Here is a 25,880-nt window from a genome sequence, read left to right as displayed (position 1 = left end):
ACTCAGGTTAATTATTGACAATTATAGCTGCAAAAAATGTGAAATACTATGTTTTTCCCTGTGGCTAACATCCATGTGTACCCAGATGTTCACATATCATGCACATGACCACCAAGGGCTTGGAGATGATTCTCTATAATGCAGAGTGGTGCTAACAGTACAGTTGTTTCCTGGGATGTATATTTTCTTTTCAATTTATTTCTTTGAGGAATTAACTTTTTACTTTATAGATGAATTGGATGTTTCAAACCATTAAAATAAAACATTACACTGTTCATACTAATTAGGGGACAGACCATGCCAAGTAAAAGTTCTCAAGATATATACCTTGACCTGAAATTTTTAGTTTGGCCAATCAGAGGTGTTGCCTGGCCAAGTTTAAATTTACAGGGTTAATTTGCACGAGACCTTCAATATGCTAAGAGACCTTCTAAAAAGTTACTTTTCTGAGAAAAAGTTAAGCCAGATCCATGCTTTAGCAAAAATGTGGTCAACTTGTTTTCACTGAGTATCAGCAATAATAACAAGCATTTATTTAACACTTATTCTGTGCCAAGAACTGCTTAAAGTGCTTTCTAATATCCACTAATTTAATCATTCTTCAACTTCTACAAAGGAGCTATTAGGGTTCTGCCACGTTATTTTACAGGTGAGGGAAGTGAAACACAGAGGGACGGCTCATATCTAAAAAAACTCATTAGTTGGGACACTCCTAAGTCAAGGCCCCACTGTAAATAGCACAGGAGTCACCAGCTCTCAAATCTAGGCAGACAAGTCAGACATTGACTACCCTTTTCCATGTGTCCTCGACTGGAATCCCTTTTTTGAGCAGACCAATGGGACTAAATTTACTCTGCCTACCTGCATGACTCCAAGCCCTACTAGAGCTTCAAAATCCAAATATTTAATAGATTTTTTGAAAACAGCACCATCGGAGGTCAGTAAGATCTAGATTTGGACTGTTTCTTTTGGGTTAAAATTAAAAGGATGTGTCCTGCCCTAACTGGTTTGGCTCAGTGGATAGAGCCTGTGGACTGAAGGGTCCCAGGTTCGATTCCGGTCAAGGGCATGTACCTTGGTTGCAGGCACATCCCCAGCAGGGAGTGTGCAGGAGGCAGCTAAATTGATGTTTCTCTCTCATCAATGTTTCTAACTCTCTATCCCTCTCCCTTTCTCTCTGTAAAAAAATCAATAAAATATATTTTTAAAATAATAAAAGGATGTGTCCTGTAGTTACAGGCGGGACAGGGGCCATCCCAGGAGTCGTAGGAAGCTGGTGCTGACAGGAAAAGGCAAAGGCTGTCCAGGTGGCTGGGAGACTTGTCACTGTGCCATGGACGGGAACCTTTGGTGAGCGAGCGCTGGGCCGGGGCCACAGGCCCTGAAGCTGGGGAAGCCTTGGAGCAGAGGAGGAGCAATGACCAGGTCCGTGCCATGGAATATGGGAGGTCAGGTCAGGTGTGGACCCGGGTGGAGGGCAGACCACAGACCACCTTAGTTCAGGGTCAGGGAATGACTCTGAGGGTGTGTGTGTGTGTGTGTGTGTGTGTGTGTGTGTGTCTGTCTGTCTGTCTCAACATGGGCGCATCCCTTCCCTAGGCCAACACAGTACAGTTAGGCACAACCTCGGGGTGCAGGGTTTTAAGCACGATCCCCACAAAACCTGGAAGGCCGGCCGTGGGTGGGCGTCTGGGCGGCGAGTCCCCTGCAGAGGGTGGGAAAGAGCCCAGCGCGCTCGCTGCGCCCGGCTTCGCTCCAGGCGCCCCGGAAACGCCGCGCCGGCGGAGCAGGCAGCCCGCCCCCAGTTCGCACTTAGCGGAGAGGGGAAGGGAGAAAAGGAAGAGGGAGCGGCCTCTACTTCCTGAATCGCCTGCAGATCCAGGGCGCGAGCTCAGCCTGCGCTGCGCCACGATGTCCGGAGGGTCAGCCAAGAGCCTGGAGAAGGGTGAGGCCTGGCCGCCGCGAGAAGCGGTGATCTTGGCGACCCCCGATGCGGGCCCGGTGCGGCTGATCCGGAGCCGAACCCTCCCGGAGGGTCTCTTCCAGGAGGGGATGGGTCGGGCCCCAGGGGCGGCGGGGGGCTGGGGGTCCCGGCTGCTCTCCGGGCCGTAACTGCGTTCGCTTGTCCCCGGCAGGAAGCGCGCCCCCAGGGCCGGTCCCCGAGGGCCTGATCCGCGTCTATAGCATGAGGTTCTGCCCGTTCGCCCTGCGGACGCGCCTTGTCCTGAAGGCCAAGGGAATCAGGTGAGAACCCGGCGAAGGCCGCTCCCGAGCGGTGCGGGAGGGGCTGCGGGCGGGAGGTAGGGAGTGGGGCGACGGGGGGGGGGGGGGGGGGGGGGGGCCGGGAGGTAGGGAGTGGGGCGGGGGGGGGGGCGGGGGGGGGACGGGAGGTAGGGAGTGGGGCGGGGGGGGGGGGGGAATCTCGGACGGGGCCCCTGGGGCGTCCTTTACTGCAAATTAAATTAGAATTCTCAGCCTTTTGGGGAGGGCATGGCAAGTTATGGGCCTTCTCCCCGGGGCGGCGGAAATGCCATAGATCCCGCTGTCTAGGACACTCCATAGATGAACCTAACTGCTTTATGGATTAGAAAGGTGGGCTCCTGCTAAGGGAGTGACAGGCAGCGGCTCTTCTAGCTCTGGTAGACCCCCGATTCCTGGTCAGTTGCCCTTGTTGCACTTTCACCAGATTTCTCCATGCATGTCCAGCTTATCTGATACTGTTGGCTGTTATTCTGAGTGTATCGTTCCTTATGAAATAGTCAATAATGAGCCCAGTACAGAGTTCAGACCTTCACTCTCCTGGCAGGGTGCACAGTTAACTGTGCTGTGCCTATTCCTGTAGGCTGGGTCTTTTGCAAAGCCTCATTGGAACTGGCCTGGTTCCCGGCAGAGGAGTTAGCCTCAGCAATTATGAAGTGTCCTTTGACTTCTCTCTGGCAACACCAAAGATCCATTGGAACTACCCCCTTCCAATGACCTTTGGAATCTGTGGAACAGACATTAGGTACCTATGATGTGGAAGTTTAAAATGTAGCCCCCATTCTTAAGAAATTTTCCATGTATGTGCTTAAGATTTATTAATGAATTTTAGTCTTCTAGGAGGGAGGATTAGGCAGCTATTCCTTTCCCTAAAAGAAATATAAGATGCATTCTAAAGAAAAAAAAAACACACCAAATTATTTATGGATTAGCCCTCACTTCACTAAGATTGGCATTTTATTTGGATGAAATTGATTCTGAACACATAGCCAAATATTCAACATTTAGTAACATTTATTCAAAACACTGTATTTTTATCAAAATACTATACTATTTTCTGTATTAGTCAGAATTCTTTTATTGCAAGTAAGAGAACTCTGATCCAAATTGGACTGAAAAAAGGGCATATATCGTACTCACATAATTGAAAAGTCCAAGAGCAAGATGCAGCTGAATTCGGGGCACCAAATCCTGGGTTATGTGCCCTTCTGTAACTCCAGATTGAAAACAACCCTACCTTACTTACTGGGCATTTTCCAAAGGAAAATTGAAATGATTTTAGCATAATAGTGTGTGTATGAGGGGGTGAAAGTGGTGACAGCTGCCGGATACTGCAAACAACAGAGGTCTGCTACATACATGGGTCAATTTTGAGTCCCAGGAGATTCATCAAACAGGTACTACATTTTTACCACATGGTATAACCTAACAAAGCATGGTTTTCTTTAAAAGGTGCATCTTTCAACTTGTGACTTGTTGACTCATGATGCCAGGTTACCACCTAATCCGTGTGTTCTGAGAACCTTCTTTATTACAAAAGCCTAGGATCTACCTTTTGTTTTTATACTATACAATTTCAGAAGTGTTGATAATTCCTTGGCAAAGGGCCTTATTTTTCTTGCAGAAGCTCATATCTGAGTGACCAACGTTATCTCAGCACATGAACCTTTTAATACACATTGACGTGTTTCATCTGGATAGTCCTTTGTTTCCATGGGTGATTACATATTTAAACCCTTAAACTAAATGCTGTTCTACAAAGGTGTTGGTGTAGCCATAGTTGGTTTGGCTCAGAGGATAGAGCATCAGCCCAAGGACTGAAGGGTCCCAGGTTCAATGCTGGTCAAGGGTACATACCTCGGTTGCAAGCTTGACCCAGGCCCTGATTGGGGCATGTGCAGGGGACAACCAATCGATGTGTCTCTCTCTCATCAATGTTTCTCTCTCTGTCTCTCCACCTCCCTTCAACTCTCTCTCTCAAAAAAAAAAAAAAATCAATGGAAAAATATCCTCGGGTGAGGATTAACAACAAAAAGATGTTGGTGTATGTATATATTAATATGAACAAGACATATAAGATCTTTGCTTTCATGGAGCTTACATTCTAGATAATTGACATAATGGGTAAATAAGTGACCAAAGTAATTTCAGATACATATCAGTTTAATAAATAAAGTAAAACAAGATGATCATGGAATGGAGTTTCTCAGCAGCTTCAGAATGGGTGGTCAGGGAGGGCTCTCTGCACATTTGGTGTTTGACCTGGGAAGACAGGCAGAGAAGGCAGAGGACCAGTAAGTGCAAATGCTCTAAGATGGGAACATGTTTGGCAAATTCAAGGAATATAAGAAAGGCCGATGGGGCCAGATCAAAATGACCAAAGGAAAGTCGTAAGAAACCGGTGTGACAAGCAAGCAGGGACCAGATCAAATGTGCCCTACATGTCATAGAAAGTATTTAGGGTTTGTCCTCTTTGTAATGAGTAGCAGTCGGAAGGTTGCAAGCAGGAGAGTGACCTGATCTAATTTTGTCAAAACTCCACGTGGCCATGTGTGCAGATGGAGTGTAGGGAGGCCACATGGAAGCTTAGAGGCTGGTGGGGGACTGTTGTAGAGGTCCAGGTGGCAGATGATGTTTTGGACGACGTAGCCGTGATAAAGCTGAGAAGTGAATAAAGTCAATCTGATTTGGAGGTCTAGCTGAGCATGTGACTTGAGGAAGGGGGACAAGGGGAAAGGAATCAAGGCTGAGTGGACTTCTAAATTTGGGGTCTGATCAGCTAAGTGGATGGTAGGGCCAGTGAGGATTTTCAGAAGTACAAAAACGTTTCATTCCCTTCATTGTCTTCTATGTGTCTTTCAGGCACGAAGTCGTCAACATCAACCTGAAAAATAAACCCGAGTGGTTCTTTAAGAAGAATCCCGCTGGTCTGGTGCCAGTTCTGGAAAACAGCCGGGGTCAACTGATCTACGAATCTGCCATCACTTGTGAGTACCTGGATGAAGCATATCCAGAGAAGAAGCTGTTGCCAGCTGACCCCTATGAGAAAGCGTGCCAAAAGATGGTCTTTGAGTTATTTTCTAAGGTGTGTATATAAGAAATTTCAGTTCCTGTTCGAAAAACCTTTGTTTTTTTAAGCTACATCAGTGGTCATGTATGGTTCAGTAATTTTGGAAAGGAAAACAAAACAGGATTATACTCTTTGCATGCCCTTTCTTGATCGGTTCCTGTTTACCTCTACAAAGTTATCCCTCTGCTGATACACTATATTCCGGCCATACTGAATGTTTCAATTTCCCAAACTTACCACCTTATCAACTCTTGATGGAAGACCCTTCTTCCTTCTCACTTTGCCTGGTTTTCTCCAAATCCTCTTTCATGTATCTGCTCAGATATCGCTGCCTTCCAGAAGCTTGTCCAGACCGTGTGAGTGCCCAGCTCTGTGTTCCCACAAGTACTAACATTGCCCTGTTGGTGGCTGCCTGACTTAAGCCTGTGAGTTGTACCAGTGTGTGAGCTCCTTAGGGTGAGGGCAGTGTTCTCATTACTGTTGACTCACTGCCTAGGTTTGTGACCAGCTCTGCCCCTTCCAAGTTGTTTAACTTGCTAAGTTACTTATTGCTTTACCTCTGTGTCTCAGGTCATTATTTGTTCAATGAGTGTAATTATGTCTTCCTTATAGATAAAATCAGTTAACCTAAAACATGGAGAGCAGAGTCGGACACATGGTAAATCTCAGTGTTAGTTCTTGTTCTAGCCAGTGTCTAGCAGTGAGCTTGTGCTCTGTGCTGGCAATAGCTCTCAGCTGACTGAGTAAATGGCATTCCTGTAGAAGAACTGTATGTTATCAGTGTTGTAGATTGGTTCAAGCAGTTAGTATTCACAAAGACACGACCAATAGTAGACAACAAGAATAGCAACATCAGGTTATGTCTCTATAATTCTGTTTCCATGTCAATGTATATCAGCATGCACAGAAATATCTTCTCTAGAGAATGAAATGGTTAAAGAAATACTGCAAAAATGGGACTTATAGGGAGGACATATTGTTTAAGGAGACAGTGCAAAGGGCAGCCGATGGGGATGGGAGAGGGAAATGTCTGGCTTAGCAGGATGAGGGGGAAAGAATAGTAGAGATGGCTGCTGTCAAAGATGATGGACAGGGCATAGGGCATTTGCAAGGAAGATGTTGCAGAATTTAAAAAAGAAAAACAGTAACAAGAGAATCATCATACTGTTTAGAAAGAAAATGAGCTAAAAGCTGGAGATGCCCACTATTACTTTCCTACTCACATTCCGGAAAGAGGTGATCCAAGGTACCATATGACCCCACCATCCTGTCCACAGCTCAGCAGACCAGAAATGGCCCCACCTGCACCCCCAGCCCAATCATTTTCTCTCCTAGAAACTTGGAACTGAGACAGACTAAGACAGTCAAAGTGGGGAAGCTTAGGATGGAGATATATATATATATAGAGAGAGAGAGAGAGAGAGAGAGAGCGAGAGAGAGAGAGAGACTTGACAAACCAAAGCCACATAAAAAATACATTTTTGGGGAAGTGGAAATTAAAAACACTGCAAAGGGAACTGTATGTGGGAAATAATGTGGAACAGACATTTAAGGGTAAGCAAAGAGGAAAGACCAGGCAGGAAATGTGGATGGAAGGGCTGCCTGCAAACCTTCAGCTCCAATGAGGGCAAGTTGTACTGACATGGATGGGATTTCAGCGGTGTCTCCTGGATTTTCACGAGTGCCTGTTTACTTAAACTGGGATGAGTAGGCTTCTGTCTTTTGCAATGGGATGATACCAAAGACTGAAGGATTAAAACACACAAACATCTCCACCACGAGCCTTAAAGCATGTGACATTACACCTGTCAGGCCTTCAGGGAGTCAGTCCCCTTTGAATAGTCTTCTCATGTCCTCCCCAAGGTAGAAAGCAGAAAGATTCTCTTTCCCAAGCTCCCTTTGCAGCTGGGGACAAGGCCTGGGCCCAAGGCTCTCCCTGTCAGATACACACATGGTAGAGTTCAATTCAGAAATGCGTTGGGCTGAGGCACTGGTGCTGCTGGTGAGAGTGGCTGGCAGCAGAGCTTCTGGATTTCCAGGAGCCGTGCTGGTTGTGAGATATTCCAGAGCAGAAACAGCTTTGGTGCTAGTGGCCTTGGTTATCTCGGAGTCCTTGCTGGCAATGGCACACACTGTAACCTCTGTAGTTTCAGCTCACAGCTCACAGGTCACAGCGGGTGCCTTCCACAGGCCAGTTTGGGCATGATTTTGAAATGTTCCAGCTTAGTTTTGAGCCTGTTTGTTCAGTTTCCCAACAATTCAATGAGACACTCAGAGTCCTTTACAGATGTTTTTGGCTCAAACTTGCCAAAGTGGGTTCTGTTATTTGCAACTTACAAAATCCTGTTTCATATAGCATCTTTTTAAGATCAGTATATGACCTCTCTGAACACAGGAATGGGTACACCCTTGAAGTTTCTAGAACACTCTGACACTGGGTCAATAAGGGTTCTATCGTGTTTTTATGTGAGGCTGGTATACTTAGTCTCCCACCAATAAACTAAGCAATTATTCTCTGTCTAGGTGCCACTTTTGGTTGGAAGGTTTACGAGAAGTAAAAATAAGGAAGAATGCTCTGACCTAAAAGAAGAATTTCGCCAAGAATTCAGCAAGCTTGAGGAGGTAATCAATCGCGTCTTTTGGCTTTTATCAGAGTAAATGATACACTACACCTACCCACTTGTTTCAACTCTCTTTTCTTCATATCCTCATTCCCCAGATCACTTTATAGGAATTAGTAATAAAACCAAATAAGAAATTCTAGTTTATAACAGATTGACATAAGCTGTGTGTTTTAAGATATAAACCAAAACACCTAAAAATATTTTGTCATGGGCTTTTAAAATTTTTTGTTGCATCGATGTTAAAATAACATGGAAAAAAGGAAATTCACCAATATTTCTATAATGTGTCACCTGTTTTCTTTTTTTCCCATGCTGCTTCCAGTCCCTGTCCATAAATAAATAAATAAATAGATTAACATAAATGTAATCAGAGCATTGATACCATCCTGTGTTATTTTACTGAGTATTATATAATAAACATTTCCCACCACAAAGAGTTTGCCATGAATCCTACAGACACTTGGCAAAGCCAGATGTGTTTTACCTCCTTTGGGGGAGAGCTGCCATTTTGGGCCTTTAGATTGAGTCTTCCTCTTGGCCTTCAGACATTCCAAATGCTTCATGTAGATTTAAACAATCAGTTTACAATGCAGACTGTTATACAGGCCCTGAAAAAAACTGTAGAAGTTTTATAAAGGGTTAAGTTGATTTGATATTGATTAATCAAATAATATTCTGAATTCCCCCCTTTGACAAAACCATAATACCAATTCACCTTCTTGAATTTCGAATACATAGTTTACGCTTGGCTTTCAAATAATTTTATTTAACAGCTAATTATTAAACTAGCTGTTCCCAATATATTTTAAGTAAATTGTTTTATTGAAGAATTATAGAGAAGTAACCAAAACATAAGAGTCCAGCTTGATGAATTTTTACATAGGAAACATAGCCATAGAATCAGCATCCATAGCAAAACACAGAATATTCATTTTGGCTATTTTTTTTGTTATATAAATGGACTCTAATAATATGCACTTTTTTGGGTCTGGCTATTTCATACAATATTAGGTTTGTGAAGTTCATCTATGTTGGGTGTAGGTCATTCCTATTTTTTGTAGTTCCAGCATATGGCTGTATCACAGTTTTTAAAAAGATCCTTTTTACTCCTTGTGAGCAGAAAACATTTCCGCTTTGGGGCTATTACAGTTAGTGCTGCAGTGAACATTCTTTGGTGAATATATGTTCACATTTCCAAGTAGAATGACTGGGTTAAAAGTATGCATGTACTCAGCTTTAGTAGATACTATTAAAACATGGTTGTACCAATTTACATTCCTATCACCAGTGGTTCCACACCTTCGCTAACTTTGTCTTGTTCATTTTAGCCATTCTGATGGATGTATAGTGGTATTACATTTTGGTTCTAATTTGCATTTCCCTGATAACTAATGTAATTGACTACCTTTTCAAATGGTTATTGGCCATTTGGATATCCTTTAATTGTGAAGTGTAAGTCTTGCCCAATTTCTTTAATAGGTGGATTTGCCTTTTATCTTGATTCCCAGTTCTTCTTCTATATTCTGAATACCAGTCCTGTGTTGTATTACGAAGGCCTTGCACTCTGTTGCTTATTTGATTTTTCTCCACTTTCCAGTTTATTTTGTTTATAGTTTTGTTTCATCCCAAACTAACAAATAGTAAAGCTTAAACTGATCAAGTAGACAAAAAGTGAACTTGGATATGTCAGGGTAAAAGCTGCTGGTCTCACCTGCATCATCTCTGATATCCAAATAAGAAGTACTCTTATGCTGTTTAATGTCCAGGTTCTGACCAATAAGAAGACAACCTTCTTTGGTGGCAATTCACTTTCTATGATTGATTACCTCATGTGGCCCTGGTTTGAACGACTGGAAGCACTGGAGTTAAATGAGTAAGACATTTGAATATTTTGTGCATAATTTCGGATAATGATAATTTGAATAGTATATGTTGACCTTTTTCTGAACAAAAATATTTTATACAACTTTTATGAATGGGAAAAGGCAGACAGAAGAAGACTTGTGCATGTCATATACCTACACTCACCACTGCTTCCCATCAGGGGGAGTAGACAGGGGTTCTGTGACATGTGGTAAAATGTTTTAAAAGTAATTTACTCCTTCCCTCCTTAAAAAAAATCCATAAGGAAGGTTTGGGGAGGAGGAGCTGAGTGAAAAAGGTGAAGGTATTAAGAAATACAATTGGCAGTTACAAAATAGACACAGGGATGTAAAATACAGCATAGGGAATATAGACAGTAATGTTGTAATATCTAGGTATGGTGTAAGATGAGTACTAGACTTAATGGGGTATCACTTTGTATGTTATATAAATGTCTAACCATTATGCTGTACATCTGAAACTAATATAATATTGAATGTCAACTGTAATTGAAACTTTTTTTTAAATCCATAAGGATGTACATTTTTATAAGGCTGTCATGCAGGATTATATGACCAATGCTACCTCCCAGTTACCAGTAAGATTCCATACTGGTTTGCAAGCTCCATATTTTGAAGTTTGGCAGCCACGTTAGCTTCCTCCCTCTTAGAGCTTAGAGCTATTAAGGGTTACTCTCTATATATGTATATAGTGTGGGGTCTTGCCCTAGTAACATCGAAGATCAATGATCACAGATCTCCACAACAAATATAAAAACAATGGCAAAAGTTTGAAATATTCTAAGAATTACCAAAATGTGGCATAGAGACACGAAGTCGAACAAATGCTCTTGGGAGAATTGCGCCAGTAGACTTGCTCAATGCAGGTGTGTTGCCACAAACCTTCAATTTGTAAAAAACGCAACATCTGAGAAGCTCAACAAAAGGAGGCATGCCTTATTCTATGATTATGTACATTTTAAAGAACTACTTTAAAAGGTTAGAGGAGAACGAAGTGAAACTGCTAATGATGACATATAGACTTTGCAATGCCTTCTTCTTTCGTCCAGCTCACACCTTCATTCTTTCCATCTCCCACAGGTGTGTAGACCACACTCCAAAACTTAAGCTCTGGGTGGCAGCCATGAGGAAAGACCCCACAGTATCAGCTCTCCTCACTGACGTGAAAACCTTGCAAGGTTTCTTAAATCTCTACTTGCAGAACAGCGTGGAGGCCTGTGACTATGGGCTCTGATGGGGGCAGAAGTCAACAATGAAAATATATCTGATACTTTCCTTCACTAATAGGAATAAAAGCATGCTTTTATCTTAACAAGTGCTCTCATGTTTCTTTGGATCACCTTCTTTGAGTTGACATCATGGCCCAGCGGTGGGGTTTCCTTAAGGCCTTCATGCAGAAATGTAAACACATTTCCTGCTCCAGCTGCTCAAATGACACTAAGGTTTCTATCAGTCTCTGCTGAAAACCTCTAAGTCATCCTCTCTACTGAGATCTAGACTTCAATCTAGATTTCTAACCGCCCATTGAACATTTCCACGTGGATACCCCATTGTCATTTCAAGAGATGCCCTTTCAAGTTTGTCTTCAAAGTTCTGAATTGAGAATTTTCAATCCTCATTTTTTCCATCATCAACTGAATTTCACTTGCCATTGTCACCCATGAAGACCAGACCTGCATTACCTCAAAGTCAGGTGACTAGGTGGCCTCCTATTTGATCTCCAATATCCAATCTGTATCCTCTTCAACTCCTTCCTACCAAAATCCCATTTCAGGTGTACAACATAGAGATTATGTTGTACAACCCATTCAATATGTAATTACTGTGGAGACCACATCCCTTAATGTGGTATGTAAGGCCGAATGAGTAATAGGTAATATCCCCATTCAGAAATAGAAATGCCATCTTCCATACACTTCCATAGCCCATTGGTCTTCTCACTAATGTTTATCATCACATCACCTCCAGGAGAAGAAGGTAGGTCAGAGAGCATCACTTCACTCTATAGATCATTCAACTAAGGTCCCGAGGTTAAATGAGACCTTACGATGCTGGCAGAAATATCTGGAGGACACACCCAGCACCCTGTTCTTACTGTCAGAATTAAGGGCTGTTGACCAGCCAGCCCCAATACAGTCTGGTTTCCTGTACTTCAACGGAAGAGCACCTAGCAATCACCTTGGGCTCACTGCTGGGGGTGGGCCGGGTGGGCCACATTTGAAAAGAGCGCCCCCCTCTCACCCCATTGTGATGCAAGCGATCTGGAGGCCGCACCCTGAGAGGCAGCTGACAAAGGATGACTTCACAAAGGGCCTTCGGCCGCCAACGCCCAAGCTCTGGGCGACCCATCTCTGCTCAGATCGGCCTGCCCCACATTCTGGGCCCAGGTCGGCTGCGGGCGAACTTCAGTCGGATGCAGACCCGGGCACTGAAGTGCCACAGAGAGCCACTACGCGGTCACAGACACCCGTGGGGAATCGAGACTCCGATTCCCAGCAGCCCGGAGCGCAGCCCCCCAGCGGCTCCGCTCGCTCGCACGGACTGGCCAGAGCGCTTCTGAAGGCCTCTAGGGTTTGGCTGGAGCTCTGGGCACCGGGGCCAGTAGGCGGGTAGGATCTCACTCCAGGGGCGGGCTCCACCCTCGTTTTACAGGCGGTTCCCTTTCCCACGGGCGGGGAGGTGTCTGGCAGCGTCTCTCCTGTCCCCTCTACCGGGTGGGTGCGTGGGTCTGGCCAGGGTTGCATTTGAAAGGAAAAGGGGTGTGTGGTCAATTCTGGAAACAAGTGCTGATTCTATTTCAAACAAGTCTATTTGAAAATAGAGCTGTTTTTTCTCACTTATTCTTCAAACTCGGTGAACAATATCCCAACACCCAGTCATCTTTCATGGAAATTAGGCTTCGGAAGTATTCAGAGGGATGCCCTCCAGGTTTTGCCACCATCCGAGATAGGAATGAGAGAAAACATTTTTTTAAAAAAAAACAACCTGAAAAATGCTAACTCCAGTTCTATTCTCAAAACAGAGATTCAATTAAATAGAGTAAATTTTTTCTGTGGTGGCATTCTTTTCCTCGAAGGCTTAAGTTACTATTACCCATGCCTGAAGATCCCCACATTTGCAAATAGATCCGATTATATTTCAGGTAGCTGGAAACCAATTTGGAGTAGGTTTAATATCGCCTTGTTACCAGTTGTTTCTTGCTTGAATGAGTCAGTATAGTAGAGGTGTAAACATGATATAATTACATAGAAGGACAATCTGCAAAGAGGATTTCAAAGAAGTACCTATTGGGTCTTTAAAGGGAAGTAGGGATAAGCTCAAAGGTCATAATTAAACTCTTTCCAGGGAAACCACAGTGTTCAGCGGTAGGATTAAAATCCCCATTACTGAAATGTAGCCTGCAGCATTCAACTGCCATTTTAACTGGTAACTGGTGAAAGAAATATTCAGTGTTGAATTCGAATTCTAATATGCTTGGCAAAGCTGGATTGCAGTGCATTTCATCTTTATGGACACAAAATTGGAATGCACTATGCTCTTAACAATGTGTTCTTATTCACTACAATTAGTCATTAACTTTGAGCTCTTACTGAGGATCACCTGTATGATTTCATTCAATATTCAAAACCCATCAAGAAGGTGCTGTTTCTTTCTCATTTCACAGTTGAGAAGGATGAAGGCCAAAGAGGGGAGAGAGAGCTTGTCTAAGTGCCAAAGCCAGGGTGTGAGTGTAAGTGCCAACGGAGAACCTTGACATTATTTTCCTTCCCTTCAAGGGAAGAATTGTTTTCATTACCTTGTCTATTCTCCCCTAACTACACCAAATAGACTTGCATTTTAGAATGTGACTTCCCATACACGGATATACTTTGAAGAAACAGCATTTACCAACTCCCAGAGTTGGTTTCCTTTAAAAGGTGGCAATAAGGGGAGGGGAAATCTTAGAAATAGGTTCTCTCTAGCATAGTGGAAAAGTGGAACCTTTTACTTTGCAAATGGAATTCCCAGTTTGGCCCTTAAAATTTCATTCATTGTCAGTTTCCTCCAGGATGGGCAAACTCAGGCCAGAGAGCCAAATCCAGCCCACTGCTGGGTTTTGTACAGCATAAGAACTAAGCATGGTTTTCATATTTTTAAATGTTTGGAAAAAAACAAGAGAAGAATCATAATTTATGACACATGAAAATCATATGAAAGTCACCAAGAGTAAACCCTAATGGAAACTATTCACCACTCAGTTTGTCTTCATTGATTAAAATTAGTTTCAGAATAGTAGTTATCCTATAACTTTATCTTCCAAAATGCAAAATTGTCAGGATGGCAAGTGAAGAACCAATGTTTTTCCAATACCAGACTTCTTGCTGACACATATGCAATTTCTTTGAAGAGAAAATGTATTAGAACATTTTTGCCATTTCCCAAACTTATAAATCCACAGCAACTTGTCATGTCTCCTATGAAATCACTCTGTATGACCTAACAAAAAAAGGTTGTTGAGTCACTATTCCAAAGACTTTCAAAGATTCCTATTTAGTAGGGAAAAAAATGTTAACACTATTAACCAAGAATTTCTGGATAGACTGGAATTCCAAACAACAAAAGGTGTCCAATCATGAGCTACATAATTAGGTTCTGCCATTTTAATGAAGAATATTTAGATTCAGCTAACAATTGTTGAGCAGCAATTACATGTTAGATCTTTTCCAGGACTTAGATCCTTTCCTCTCCACACTGTTAGCAGCTTTAGAGGCCAAGACAATGAGCCAGGCTTAGGACTTTTAAAGTTCTTCAACCCTACTAGCAGGTCACTTTGGACAAATAATTTCATTTTCCTGAAGATATTTTCTATTTTGTAAAATAGGAATAATAATATTGCCTGAGTAGTTGTGGGAATCAAATAAGGTAATCCATGGAAACCATTTAATCAGAATGAGTGAGGCATAGAATGCTTTTCTTTCCTCCTTTACTTGTCAACCCTCTGAAATGCATTGGTGAGTAATTCCTGTTTCAGCTCAATCCTGTAAAAATCAAATAAGTTCTCTTTCCATTTGCTGAATTTCAGGATCACCAAGCTGCTTAGGGTCAGAGTAAAGGCCAGCTACCGCCTTGATTTCATGTAGATGGGAGAGCGATTCCAAGTGACCCCTGTATTGCTGGGCTGTTGACAATGTGCCCTTAGCCATTAGAACGGATCTTCTCTAAGATTCATGCTGGGGGATGGAGAGAGCGCACACATTTTTCTTTGCCTCTAGATGATCTTGTTTCAAATTCATTACCAGTTTTTTCATAGCTTGGGTACAATCTCACGAATAGGGCTGGGACTAGAGTGAGGCCAGTGAGGGCACAAAATTTAAGGAGACACTCGGGCGTGCAAGAGCTCAATACTAAGAAGTGTTTCTTCTCATCTGCTATATTATGGAAAAGCTTGCCTTTATTTTTTGTGCTCACACAGAGAATGAGGCCTATTGTCTTAGAGATGCAGGAGGGAGGGCTTAGAATGGGCAAGAAAACCTTAGTGCTACCCAGGTTAGTGTTTGTTAAACTCCCTTGAAATAGCTGGCGTTTCAGTGCTCAATCTCCACAGATTCTCAGTGCCGAGAAGGGACCCCACCGAAGGCTGTACCCACGTGTTCAAGGCAGGGGGTACTTCTCAGAATTTTTATTTGTTGTGTTTTGTCCACTCTCCTACTTGGACTTCCAAGTCTGGGGCGAAGTCTCTCTGCGTTGTTATCCTACCTCGCTCGCTTCCCAGATCACGTCCCCGCTGCCCCACCGGATCCCAGTCCCCTAAACCTTGAATTTGGGCTGCAGGGGCGGCGCGCCGGAGCCTGCGGCTGCGGCCGCGGCGAGCTCCAAAGGCGAGGCTTGGAGCACTGGGCGCTGTGCAGACGCACGATAACCATGGGTGAGGATGAGAGCAGGAGCCTGGGGAAAGGTGAGTCCTCTGGGTCCGCGGGATGGAGACGCTGGGCCTTGGCCCCCAGACCAGCTCAGTGGTGGTGGTGGTAGGGGGGGGGGGGGGGGTGTGGTGTGGGGAGGCTGGAAGGGTTCCTCTGCACAAAAGCCACGTGCAAAAGTGTCCAGTCTGGGGACTCCAGAGGAGGAGGAGGAGGAGGAGGAGGAGGAGGAGGGGTGCACAGCCCTCTTGAGGTCACTGGGAGGAGAGTGAGCCCCTCTTCCCCAGTGGCCTAATCCACCTCTTGGTATCCCTCACCCGCCCCGCAGGAAGTGTCCCCCCAGGGCCGGTCCCAGAGGGCCTGATCCGAATCTACAGCATGAGGTTCTGTCCCTTTGCGCACAGAACTCGGCTGGTCCTCCTGGCCAAAGGCATCAGGTGAGAGATGGAAGGTCAGTGCCGCAGGCACCGGGGGATGTTGCAAATCGGGAGCGCCCGGGCTTCTCTTCCGCCCTGGAGATGCGTGTCTGCCTGGGTCAGCCTCTCACGTTTGTTGTCTTGTTTTCCCTTTGCCTTTTAAGCTATGAGGTTATCAACATTAACCTGAGAAACAAGCCTGACTGGTACTATACAAAGCACCCCTTTGGCCAAATCCCTGTCCTGGAAAACAGCAGATGTCAGCTGATCTACGAATCTGTGATCGCTTGTGAGTACCTGGATGATGCTTATCCGGGAAGGAAGCTGTATCCATATGACCCTTATGAGCGAGCTCGCCAAAAGATGTTATTGGAGCTATTCTATAAGGTATGTTGAATTTTTTAAAAAGCCACGTACGCTCTCTTTTACTTTGTATGTCTTTCCCAAACTTCAATTCATTTTTAAAGCCTAATCATCGGTGACATTGTTTTGTTTTGATACTGCGTGTGCCTTAGGAGAATAACTGGTATGCAATTATAGTAGAGCCATTGCCTCTGATATTAAAGGTTAAAGGCTTCACTGAGAGGTGTTTTCGATGTGAACTAGCAGTCTCCAGAGGTATGATTATGGCAAAGTTTTGACTGTGTGACTTAAGATAGGAATATTGAAAGAGCCGGTGATGCTTTACAGAGAATATAATTAAAGGGAATAAAGACACTAACGCATGGGAGGGAACTGCTCTTTTTTCAGAGCAAGAGTGCCAACTGTCCAGGAAATGTGGAGACAAAAGGGGGTACCTGCTGATAACTGGGGAAAAAGTGGAGAAACTTTAAGATGGTTCTCTTTGAAATGCAATAAAAACAACTGACATATACTGAGCATGTATGATGTGCCAAGCACTATTCTAACTCCCTTTATAAAGGTTAACTCATGCAACCCTTACAACTGCCCTTGCACCAGGTGGGTACTATTACTGCATCCATTTTTTAGATGGGAACACTGGGGCTTAGAGAGGTTAACTGCCTGCCTAAGATTGTACAGCATGGAAATAGTTGATCAAGTAAGAAGTACTTGAGAACACTTTTTAAAAGCACCTTGTTTTACCCGGGAGCTAAGACAAATGGATTGCTGGAACCACAGAGACCCCTCAGGATACTCCTATTGAGGAGCCCGGATGTGGGCGTTGGCCTGTTAAGCTGGAGGGACAAAGCTTTCGCTGTGTTTTTAGACAGAGCAGAAGCGTGGAGTTCCCTCAGATTTCTCCACTAAGAAACCTGTGTCCTCTGATTAGGTCCCACATTTGACCAAGGAGTGTCTGGTAGCATTGAGATGCGGGAAAGAATGCTGTGATCTGAAGCTAGCCCTTCGTGAGGAATTCTGCAACCTTGAAGAGGTACAAAAAGGGGCCCCTCTCCTGGTGAGATCCAATGGAAGAAGCAATGTAGGGTCGTTAACCTGGTCACCCTGACACCTTCTGCTTGCACAGACTTCGTCTTTCTGCCTGACTTTGATAAGTTCGGCTACTTGTCATCTTAACTCGTGCTTTCTCTATTTTAGAATATGTGCTTGGGTCTGATTTCCAGGAATGGCATTACCAGGTCAAAGGGCATGAACACTGTACAGGCTGGAGCTGTATGATGCTACATCCTCCCCAAAGAGCAGTATATGAAAATGCCCTTTGCTCTACCCCCTTTTCACTCTTGGGAAACTTCGTGTAAAAAGATATGTGCCACCCTAACCGGTTTGGCTCAACAGGTATAGAGCATTGGCCTGCGGGTTCAAGGGTCCCAGGTTCAATTCCGGTCAAGGGCATGTACCTTGGTTGCGGGCACATCCCCAGTGGGGAGTGTGCAGGAGGCAGCTGGTCAATGTTTCTCTCTCATCGATGTTCCTAACTTTCTATCCCTCTCTCTTCCTTTCTGTAAAAAAAATCAATAAAATATATATATTTTTAAAAAGATATGTGCCTGTTTTGAAGAGAGAGAGCAATTTCTCGTTGTTGATATAATGAGTATTTCTTTGATTGCTAGTGAAGTGGGATATTTTCTCCAAAGTATGCCATCTCTTAGTATTCTTGTTTTTTGTGTGAAAATGGTCTGTTACCTGGGTTGTCTATCAAGGTCTTACTGGTTTTCTTTGCTGATTTGTGAAAGCTCCTTTCAAAGAGTTCCTTACAGGTAAAAGATATTTGCTTGTTTTTAAGACATTTTTGTTTTCTTTTGTTATAACTTTTAACTTGGCTTATCTTTTTCTGTATGCATAGAAACGTAACATTAAAAATTCTGTGCCATAATCTTTTCTGTTGTGATTTCTTCCATTGTTTACATACACAGGAGGTTCCTCCCCACCCCCTGCTTCAGAGATTCGATCAATATTCATTTATCTTTTTATCCACCATCCACCACTTTAAAGATGTTTGACTTGTCAAGCATTGCTTTGCTAGCTTCAACCCCCTTACTAGCTTACAAATAAATTTTGGCAAAAGAATTAAGCCCATTAAAAGGATGCCAGGATAGAATTTTCAAGGTGGTCCTTTAATCCCCAAATGTTGGCAAGATGCCTTCTGAATCTTCATAGTGATGAGCAGCAAGATGGGGCATGTTCTACCAGTCACTACTTCTAAGGTTTCTTTGTAGAGGACAAATGATTTTATACTCTGTTATACACACCTGGTTTGTTTTACAGGTGTCATTGGTTCATTGTCATTAGCTCACCTTCAGCTGTATATCAGTGTAGCAGGGCCCTGGAATTTGAAATCTGGAGAATCTCCCCTTATCTTTTATGAACTCAAGACTTCTGCTCTGGAGTTGAGTACTTGACTGTTGCTTTTGGATAAGGGCCTGAATTGCTGGTTTATTGGCAAGCAGCTTTGTGTCTTTTGGGTGTGTGTGTAGGGGGAAGGGAAGGAGAGGAGGTCCTGCTGCTTAAGAACTATTTCTATCAAGAAAAACCTCCTTCTTCCTCCTCCAGCAATGACATGAGCACCCCAATGTGAGCCATCACGCTGTCTGTCCTCCTTAGAGGCTGGGGGTGCAGGGCAGCAATTACTGAAGCTGAATCCAAGAGTCCAGGACTGTAGACTGAAGCTTTTTAGAATGCCTGGTTTGAGGAAGTCTCGGATTCTCTTCTCTTCGTGACCTTGTTTGTACACAAAACCCTTACAGATAAGATTTCTTCCTCCCTGTGACCCTCCTGGAGGTGCCACAGTCAGTGCGCCTCACCAGCGATGGCCACAAGGGGGAGCCCGCGCGCTTCTTCCTTCCACTTGTGCTCCAGCTGCTAACCTCCTTTCCATCCCCCTGGGGGAGCCCGAGAGATCCTCGCAGAAGATGAGGGGACCTTCCTACCAGGCTTTTCACCTTCAGGGGGTGGAAATAGTGTTCCCTCGTCAAACCAAATGGTCCTTTGCTCTTCATTTGCATGCCCACTCTTCATCTCTTATCACATCCTTTAAAAGCAAGGGGACCACCCTCTGTAGTCATTTTTCAGTGAACTGGAGAACAGAAAGTTTAAAAAATAGATTTTCTATTATTTCAGAATATCAAATGGCTATCCCTCAAATATCTCAATTTCTTAAGCCTGAATTGAAGATGTGTTAGAAGGGCTAGAAGGCAGAGCCTCAGTTCCCTCCCCACATGTGGCCTCGTGAGGGATGCCTGGGCCTTGGAAGAACAATGTCTCCCCTAAGCAGGCCATTTTGCCTTGCTTGGTGATGCCAAGGACAATAGCGCTGAAAGTGAGGGATTCCACTGTGAGGGAAGCTATTCAATATTAAGAATGGCCAACACCATCCGATGTGGCAGGCGGGAAACAGAAAGAACTCAAAATAGAGTTTTTAAAAATGACGTTGGGTATTAATATGACCACGGCTAAGTGGGTCCAGGTATAGCAGCAGCAGCTTCCTAGTCTGTTTCTGATGACAAAACACTTAGGAAAGATAAGACACTGGGAATTAAGACTGCCGGTTTAGTTTGCCTCTGACTCTCCTAAACATTGTGATAGCATCTCATTTGCTGTAAGCAAGACACTAGTTTAAACTGAGAACACAGAAGAACTATTTGAGTGAAGTTGCCTGAAGACCTTATCAATGGATTGAAACAGGAAGGAGAGAATTCTGGTAAGCTCTGCAACCACGAGTATGTTGGTGTGTGTCCCCTCCCTGCAGAGCCCCTGACTGAGAGCGGGGAGAAAGTGGGATTGAGGGGGCAGTTCTCCAATCCGTGGCTGCAGAGCAGGAGAGGCTTCCAGAATATGCCGACTCTAAGCTTTTTGCTGATTCTTAAAGAACAAGCAAAGAGTTCACAACAGACTGGAAGCTTCTGTGAGTAGAGTCCTCCTACATTTGAAGTAGAATGACACAGGGATCGACTCTAGGCTAGGAATTAGGAGAATGGTGTTTCTGTCTTAGCTCTGGCACTAACCAGAGGGTCCCTTTACCTCCCTGGGTCTGTTTCCTACCCTGACAGTGAGAGTCTCTTGTGCTTCCATGTGAGAGACAAGACTCAGCTTGCCAGGATGTTTTCCTCTCCATTTCTGCTGCCAGGAAACCCAAGTCCAATTCAAAGCTTTAAGGATCTCTGCAGGACTCCTGGCTTGATATCTTGATACCATTTTCCTTCCTTTTTGACCTTCTGTTCTTTTATTTTTTCAGAGCTTAGCATTTTATTATTTTTCATATTTAATATTTTATTGTACACTTCTTTTACCCTGCAGCTCTAATCTTTTGTGTAATGAGCCCAGTCTAAAAAAAATGGCAAAATGATGGTGGGGGGAGAAGAGTCACCCTAGATGACTTCCAGTGGCCCTTCCGTGCTGATGTTCTGTGATTCTAAGGGGAAAAGTTATTTGACATGTTTGGAAGTTATCAGGTTTGCATAGAAGGGAGCTCTCCTATTGAGGGTCCTAAGACTTCACCAAATCTCTGAGGAGGGCTGGCCAGTATGTTCTCCTACATCTGTAAAGGAGCTGGCATGTTGTGCTGGTTTACAGGAAGCCAGATATTCTGTTGGGATTTTTAGCTTTGCCCTGGGAGAAATCTGGTGGAGAAATGTCTGTCTGAGGCAGCTGAGGCAAGAACTCTAAGGATCTTGATGTGAGTGGTCCCAAGTCACGCTTGGATTTAAGAAAAGTGCAAAGGAATGTGCATATGTATTTTGGGGGTGGGTAGAAGCTGCCAGAAAATAGTTGATGCCTCACCCATTTCATCTATATGCTCATCTTGACTTTTTACTATACAAAGTACCTTGTTACGACTTGAATTACTTTGTGAGAGCTGATGTACAGGTTGATCATAGCTATAAGATCATATATATTTAATGGCATACACTCCTACTTTGAGTAAATGAAAAGCTTCAGAAACATATACTAAATAAATGTCAATTACTAAGCAGCTATTCATTTTCAAAATATCTTGTTACTTTACCAAAGGACCCATCATGGGTTCCGTTAAATGTCTGCATATGATTTCTTTTGACAAGGACTTTCCCAAAAGCACCTCTGCTCTGTAAAGCACAGGAGTTACACAGAAATTCCAGAGTTGATCCACTTAGATTGGGTTCTGATTTGTGCCATGAAAGCTAGTAATAAGCTGGAAGTATATGTTTCAAAATCAGTGATACAAATTTGGGAAACTATTTTTATTCCTGAACATAAGAAGTCTTGTGCCTTTCTGGAATCCATAAAAACAGAACAATTTGTCCCTCTACTCTGTACGTCAGATCTTATTTATACATGACTGAAAATAGTCTCTGTTTTGAATTTTTATTGGCCAGATTCTATTGTTTGAGTGTTATCCTATTAGTGGTTTCTTTGAACAAAGTGACACCATCTCACATTTTTTTTTCAGATTTTCAGGACACCAGGAAGGGGGCTTCTCTATGCCATACTGGGAGAGAATGAAGACTTAGACTTAGGGCCACAAGATTGCCTTTCTGCTCTGAGAAGGATGTGGGGACCCCATTGATCCTTTCTGTGAGGGTGGATTTGCTTTATGTAGATGTAACCTTCTGAGGTCACTGTGCTTTGTCATCACAAGAACTCACTTTATTCATGCATGGTGGGCACTAACATTGCCACCATTTTACAGATGAGAAAATTGAGGCTTGGAAGAAGAGGTACATAAGTTGTCGTGGGTTTCATGTTGAATGAGAGGTGGAGCCCAGCACAAAACCAGAAAGGAGGAGGAAGAAGTGGGGGGGGGGGGGGGGAGAGGGAGGGAGAGAGAGAAACATCAATGTGAGAGAGACACATTGATTGGCTGCCTCCCACAAGGGTCCCTATGGGGCTGGGGAACCTGCAACTGAGGTACATGCCTTTGACCGGGAATTGAACCTGTGACCCTTCGGTCCACAGGCTGACACTCTAACCACTGAGAAAACCAGCCAGAGCAGAACTCACCTTCTTAACTATAACCCTACACTACATCATAGAGTCAACAGCTGTTTTAGAGTATAAAAAATCAAGCCTGATTGATAAAGATAGGAGTATGGAAATCTAGATAAAGGGCACAGGAATCTAGATCTATAACTACAGGGAAGAATTTAGTTGACTATGAGTTAAACGGGTCAAAGTCATCTGATTAGCTAGGTAATTGACACCATACTTTTCTCTCTGGGAAAACCTGGCCCAACAATAATCTCTGCTAAGTACTTTTGCTTTTTAAATTTTCAAGTGCTTTTATTTGTTTATTTATTTTGACTTTGGCTATCTGTTAAGAGTTTATCTGCTTTCTATCTGGGATTAATTTGTCCCATTTGGGAAAGAGAAATTTTATTTTAATGTAAAAAATTGATAATGTTGACTGGCCAACAAGTGTGAAGTTCAAAGAACTGAAATAAAAAAGAAAATATGATAAAAAGACAATGGTGGGATTAGACTCTAATTAGACTAGTGGTTCTCAACCTTCTGGCCCTTTAAATACAGTTCCTCATGTTGTGACCCAACCATATAATTATTTTCGTTGCTACTTCATAACTGTAATGTTGCTACTGTTATGAATCGTAATGTAAATATCTGATATGCAGGATGGTCTTAGGCGACCCCTGTGAAAGGGTCATTCGACCGCCAAAGGGGGTCGCGACCCACAGGTTGAGAACCGCTGGATTAGAGGGAGTCCATTAAGTAGCACTGCTCTTTCTTGCCCAGCTCAGTGGTTGAGTGTCGACCTATGAACCAGGAGGTCATGATTCAATTCCTGGTCAGGGCACATGCTCGGGTTTCAGGCTTGATCCCCAATAGGGGGTGTGCAGGAGGCAGCTAATTAATGATTTTTCTCTCATCATTGATGTTTCTATTTCTCTTTCTCCCTTCCTCTCTGAAATCAATAAAAATATTTTTTTTTAAAGAAAGCAAGCAAAAGAAGAAGGCACATTGTGACACAGTATCCCCTTTGTTACAGATAAAGTGAATCCTGGAGAGTGGGGGGTCACAACTGGAACAAGTGGGGTTCCTACTGTGGCCCTCCTCCATCCCAGTATTAAGCTGCACTGGCCTGACACAGGGCCTCCGCTCTCTGGGGGCTGAGCTGCTCCATGGAGAGCATAGCACCGGGAGGATCCTGTTCCAGGCCGAGAGAGGGACAGGCTCCCTCTGCCTGGGTTGTCCTTCCAAATTCTCCCATCAAAGGAGCCACCCTCTCCCTCCAGGGTTCAAAGGAGGGAAGGGACTGAGTGTGGCCAGGAGTGTTACCCTAAATAGGGTGGAGAAAACCTCAGAAAAAGGGAGGAAGCATTTACCTAACAAATCAGGAGAATCGAAGCCTAAGTTCTCCCTCTGTGGGAACTAATTTGATATTTGTATTTAGTATCTATAACTATGCCAGCAGATCAGCAAATTAACTTGCTTTTGTTCTGTTTAAACTTTTAGATTCTTAGCTATCAGAACACCGTCTTCTTTGGTGGAGACTGTATATCCATGATTGATTACCTCTTTTGGCCCTGGTTTGAGCGGCTGGATGTATATGGAATAGCTGAGTAAGACATTTGACCACGTGGTCATGACTTCCTGGGGTTGGACTGGGCAACAGTGGTTGAAATGGTGTGTGTGCCATTTATCCTCCTTTGGACGTGTTTCACGATGCGTGTGAAATGAAATCAGGTTTTAAACTGTTTCCTTGTTTAAAATGCATCTGTGTTCTTCTGCCACGCTCTGTGGACCCACACTCTCCCCATATTTCTGCTGATAAGACCTGTGGTGCCTCAGAGCTACTGTCCTCACCAGCCCATCCAAACTCAGGCCAGTGGTGCAAGCAGTTGGTGGGTCTTAGTCACCGGGTTTTGGTGACTTGTCTGCAGCTCCCTCAGTGGCCCAGCTCCTGGACCTGCTCAGATAATCCTCCTAAGGATTGTCCAGAAATCCAGTGCCCACCATACACTTTACTCACATTTAGTTCTCTGAGGAATCTTCCCCAGATAGGAATATTTTAAAACACACACACACACGCACACACACACAAACAAGCACTGATTTTAAAAGCAACAGATGCTCGATGTTAAAACAAACAATTGAAATGGCCACCATGGAAGTGTAGGGATGTTCAAAGTAGAAGAAATTGCATGGAGGTGGGGCGGGGGGGGAGGACTATGTAGGGGCCCTGGGCAGAACATGTGCTTTGTTGTCACAATGCTCGGAGGAGAAGGGCCAGCACCTGCTCTAATCCCAGCCAGTCGCATGGTGGGTGCTGGATGCATGGTGGGTGCTGGACGACTCTGGCATTTGGGAATCCAGTCCTGCCCAGCTAGAGCTGTGTGGGTGCCCTTGTAATGAGTGGGCTTGACTATACCCAAGAGTCATCTGCAGATCCCCCTTTGGCTGTCTCTGAGCAAAGGTCAGATAGAACATATTCAGATATTTTAAACTCTGTCTCGACACAAACATCATGAAAAACCTGTCTCCTCTGGGTACAGAGTATTGAACCACAGATTTCCCACTAACAGGTTGTACGATCTTGAACAAGTCACTGGACATAGTCTAGACCTAAACTTCTGATCTTTGAAATAATGGAGCCCAATCAGCTCCATTATTTCAAAGTTTGATGATTGTTACTCATTATTTTTTTTAAGTGTTTTGGAAACGACTTGTTTTTATTTTTTCCAAACCCACTAACGTAGGATCTGAGAATGACAGAAGAATGTCTCTTTCAGAGGGTTGTCTTCCTGTTGGTAACCAGCCAGGCATAGGCACCTTATTTCCCCAGAGCAATCAGCCCACACGTATTTTAACTGTACTGTTAAAATCAGTAGCAACTTACACAATTCAAAAGCACACACAAGTACTCCAAAAACAAGGTTTTCTTTCAATAAGTGATCATGCTCAGTTGATCATAGCGAACTAAGATGACTCCATTGCCCAAAGAAACCCATTTTTTTGGTATCTAAAGAGCGACGCGTGCCATTTTCCCTGATGCCTTCCTCTTCCGGTGAGCTAACACTTCTTTCCTGTCCCGCAGCTGTGTGAACCACACCCCAGCTCTTCGGCTCTGGATCGAGGCCATGAAGCAGGACCCCACGGTGTGTGCTCTTCTCATAGATAAGAACATTTTCCTGGGCTTCTTGAATCTCTATTTTCAGAACCACCCCGACGCCTTTGACTATGGGCTGAGTTGCTGAGCCCCATGGTCCACCCCTTCACCACCCAGAATTCCCAAGCATGTCGTGACACTGTTCCAGGAGTTGTTTGGGTGGGTCAATCAATCTCTGTTCCTTTTTTTTAAGGTTCCTAATAAACATGGAGAC

General features: G+C 43.8%; 2 protein-coding genes across 4 annotated transcripts; both read left to right on the top strand.

Annotated features, from left to right (window-relative positions):
* Window positions 1-1,335: 1,335 nt before the first annotated feature.
* Window positions 1,336-11,151, top strand: LOC139021751 (glutathione S-transferase omega-1). 2 transcript variants are annotated; one of them, XM_070432337.1, is made up of 6 exons: window positions 1,336-1,425; window positions 2,136-2,244; window positions 5,122-5,344; window positions 7,853-7,951; window positions 9,720-9,826; window positions 10,917-11,151. In XM_070432337.1, exons 2-6 carry the CDS (start codon window positions 2,186-2,188, stop codon window positions 11,068-11,070), a joined length of 642 nt encoding a protein of 213 aa, XP_070288438.1. In that variant the 5' UTR covers window positions 1,336-1,425; window positions 2,136-2,185; the 3' UTR covers window positions 11,071-11,151. The 2 variants fall into 2 exon arrangements, with proteins under 2 accessions (XP_070288438.1, XP_070288437.1); XM_070432336.1 differs by lacking the exon at window positions 1,336-1,425 and adding an exon at window positions 1,807-1,945.
* A 4,586-nt stretch (window positions 11,152-15,737) lies between these two features.
* LOC139021443 (glutathione S-transferase omega-2-like) lies at window positions 15,738-25,880 on the top strand. 2 transcript variants are annotated; one of them, XM_070431821.1, is made up of 6 exons: window positions 15,738-15,771; window positions 16,062-16,170; window positions 16,314-16,536; window positions 17,441-17,542; window positions 24,013-24,119; window positions 25,595-25,880. In XM_070431821.1, exons 1-6 carry the CDS (start codon window positions 15,738-15,740, stop codon window positions 25,752-25,754), a joined length of 735 nt encoding a protein of 244 aa, XP_070287922.1. In that variant the 3' UTR covers window positions 25,755-25,880. The 2 variants fall into 2 exon arrangements, with proteins under 2 accessions (XP_070287922.1, XP_070287923.1); XM_070431822.1 differs by lacking the exon at window positions 17,441-17,542.

This window comes from Myotis yumanensis, unplaced genomic scaffold, assembly GCF_028538775.1.
Source record: "Myotis yumanensis isolate MYYU_CA2020_CCGP unplaced genomic scaffold, mMyoYum1.0.hap1 SCAF_13, whole genome shotgun sequence".
Classification (NCBI taxonomy): Eukaryota; Metazoa; Chordata; class Mammalia; order Chiroptera; family Vespertilionidae; genus Myotis; species Myotis yumanensis.
The sequence above is the reverse complement of the archived record's forward strand: the minus strand, read 5'-3'. Positions and strand labels throughout refer to the sequence as shown.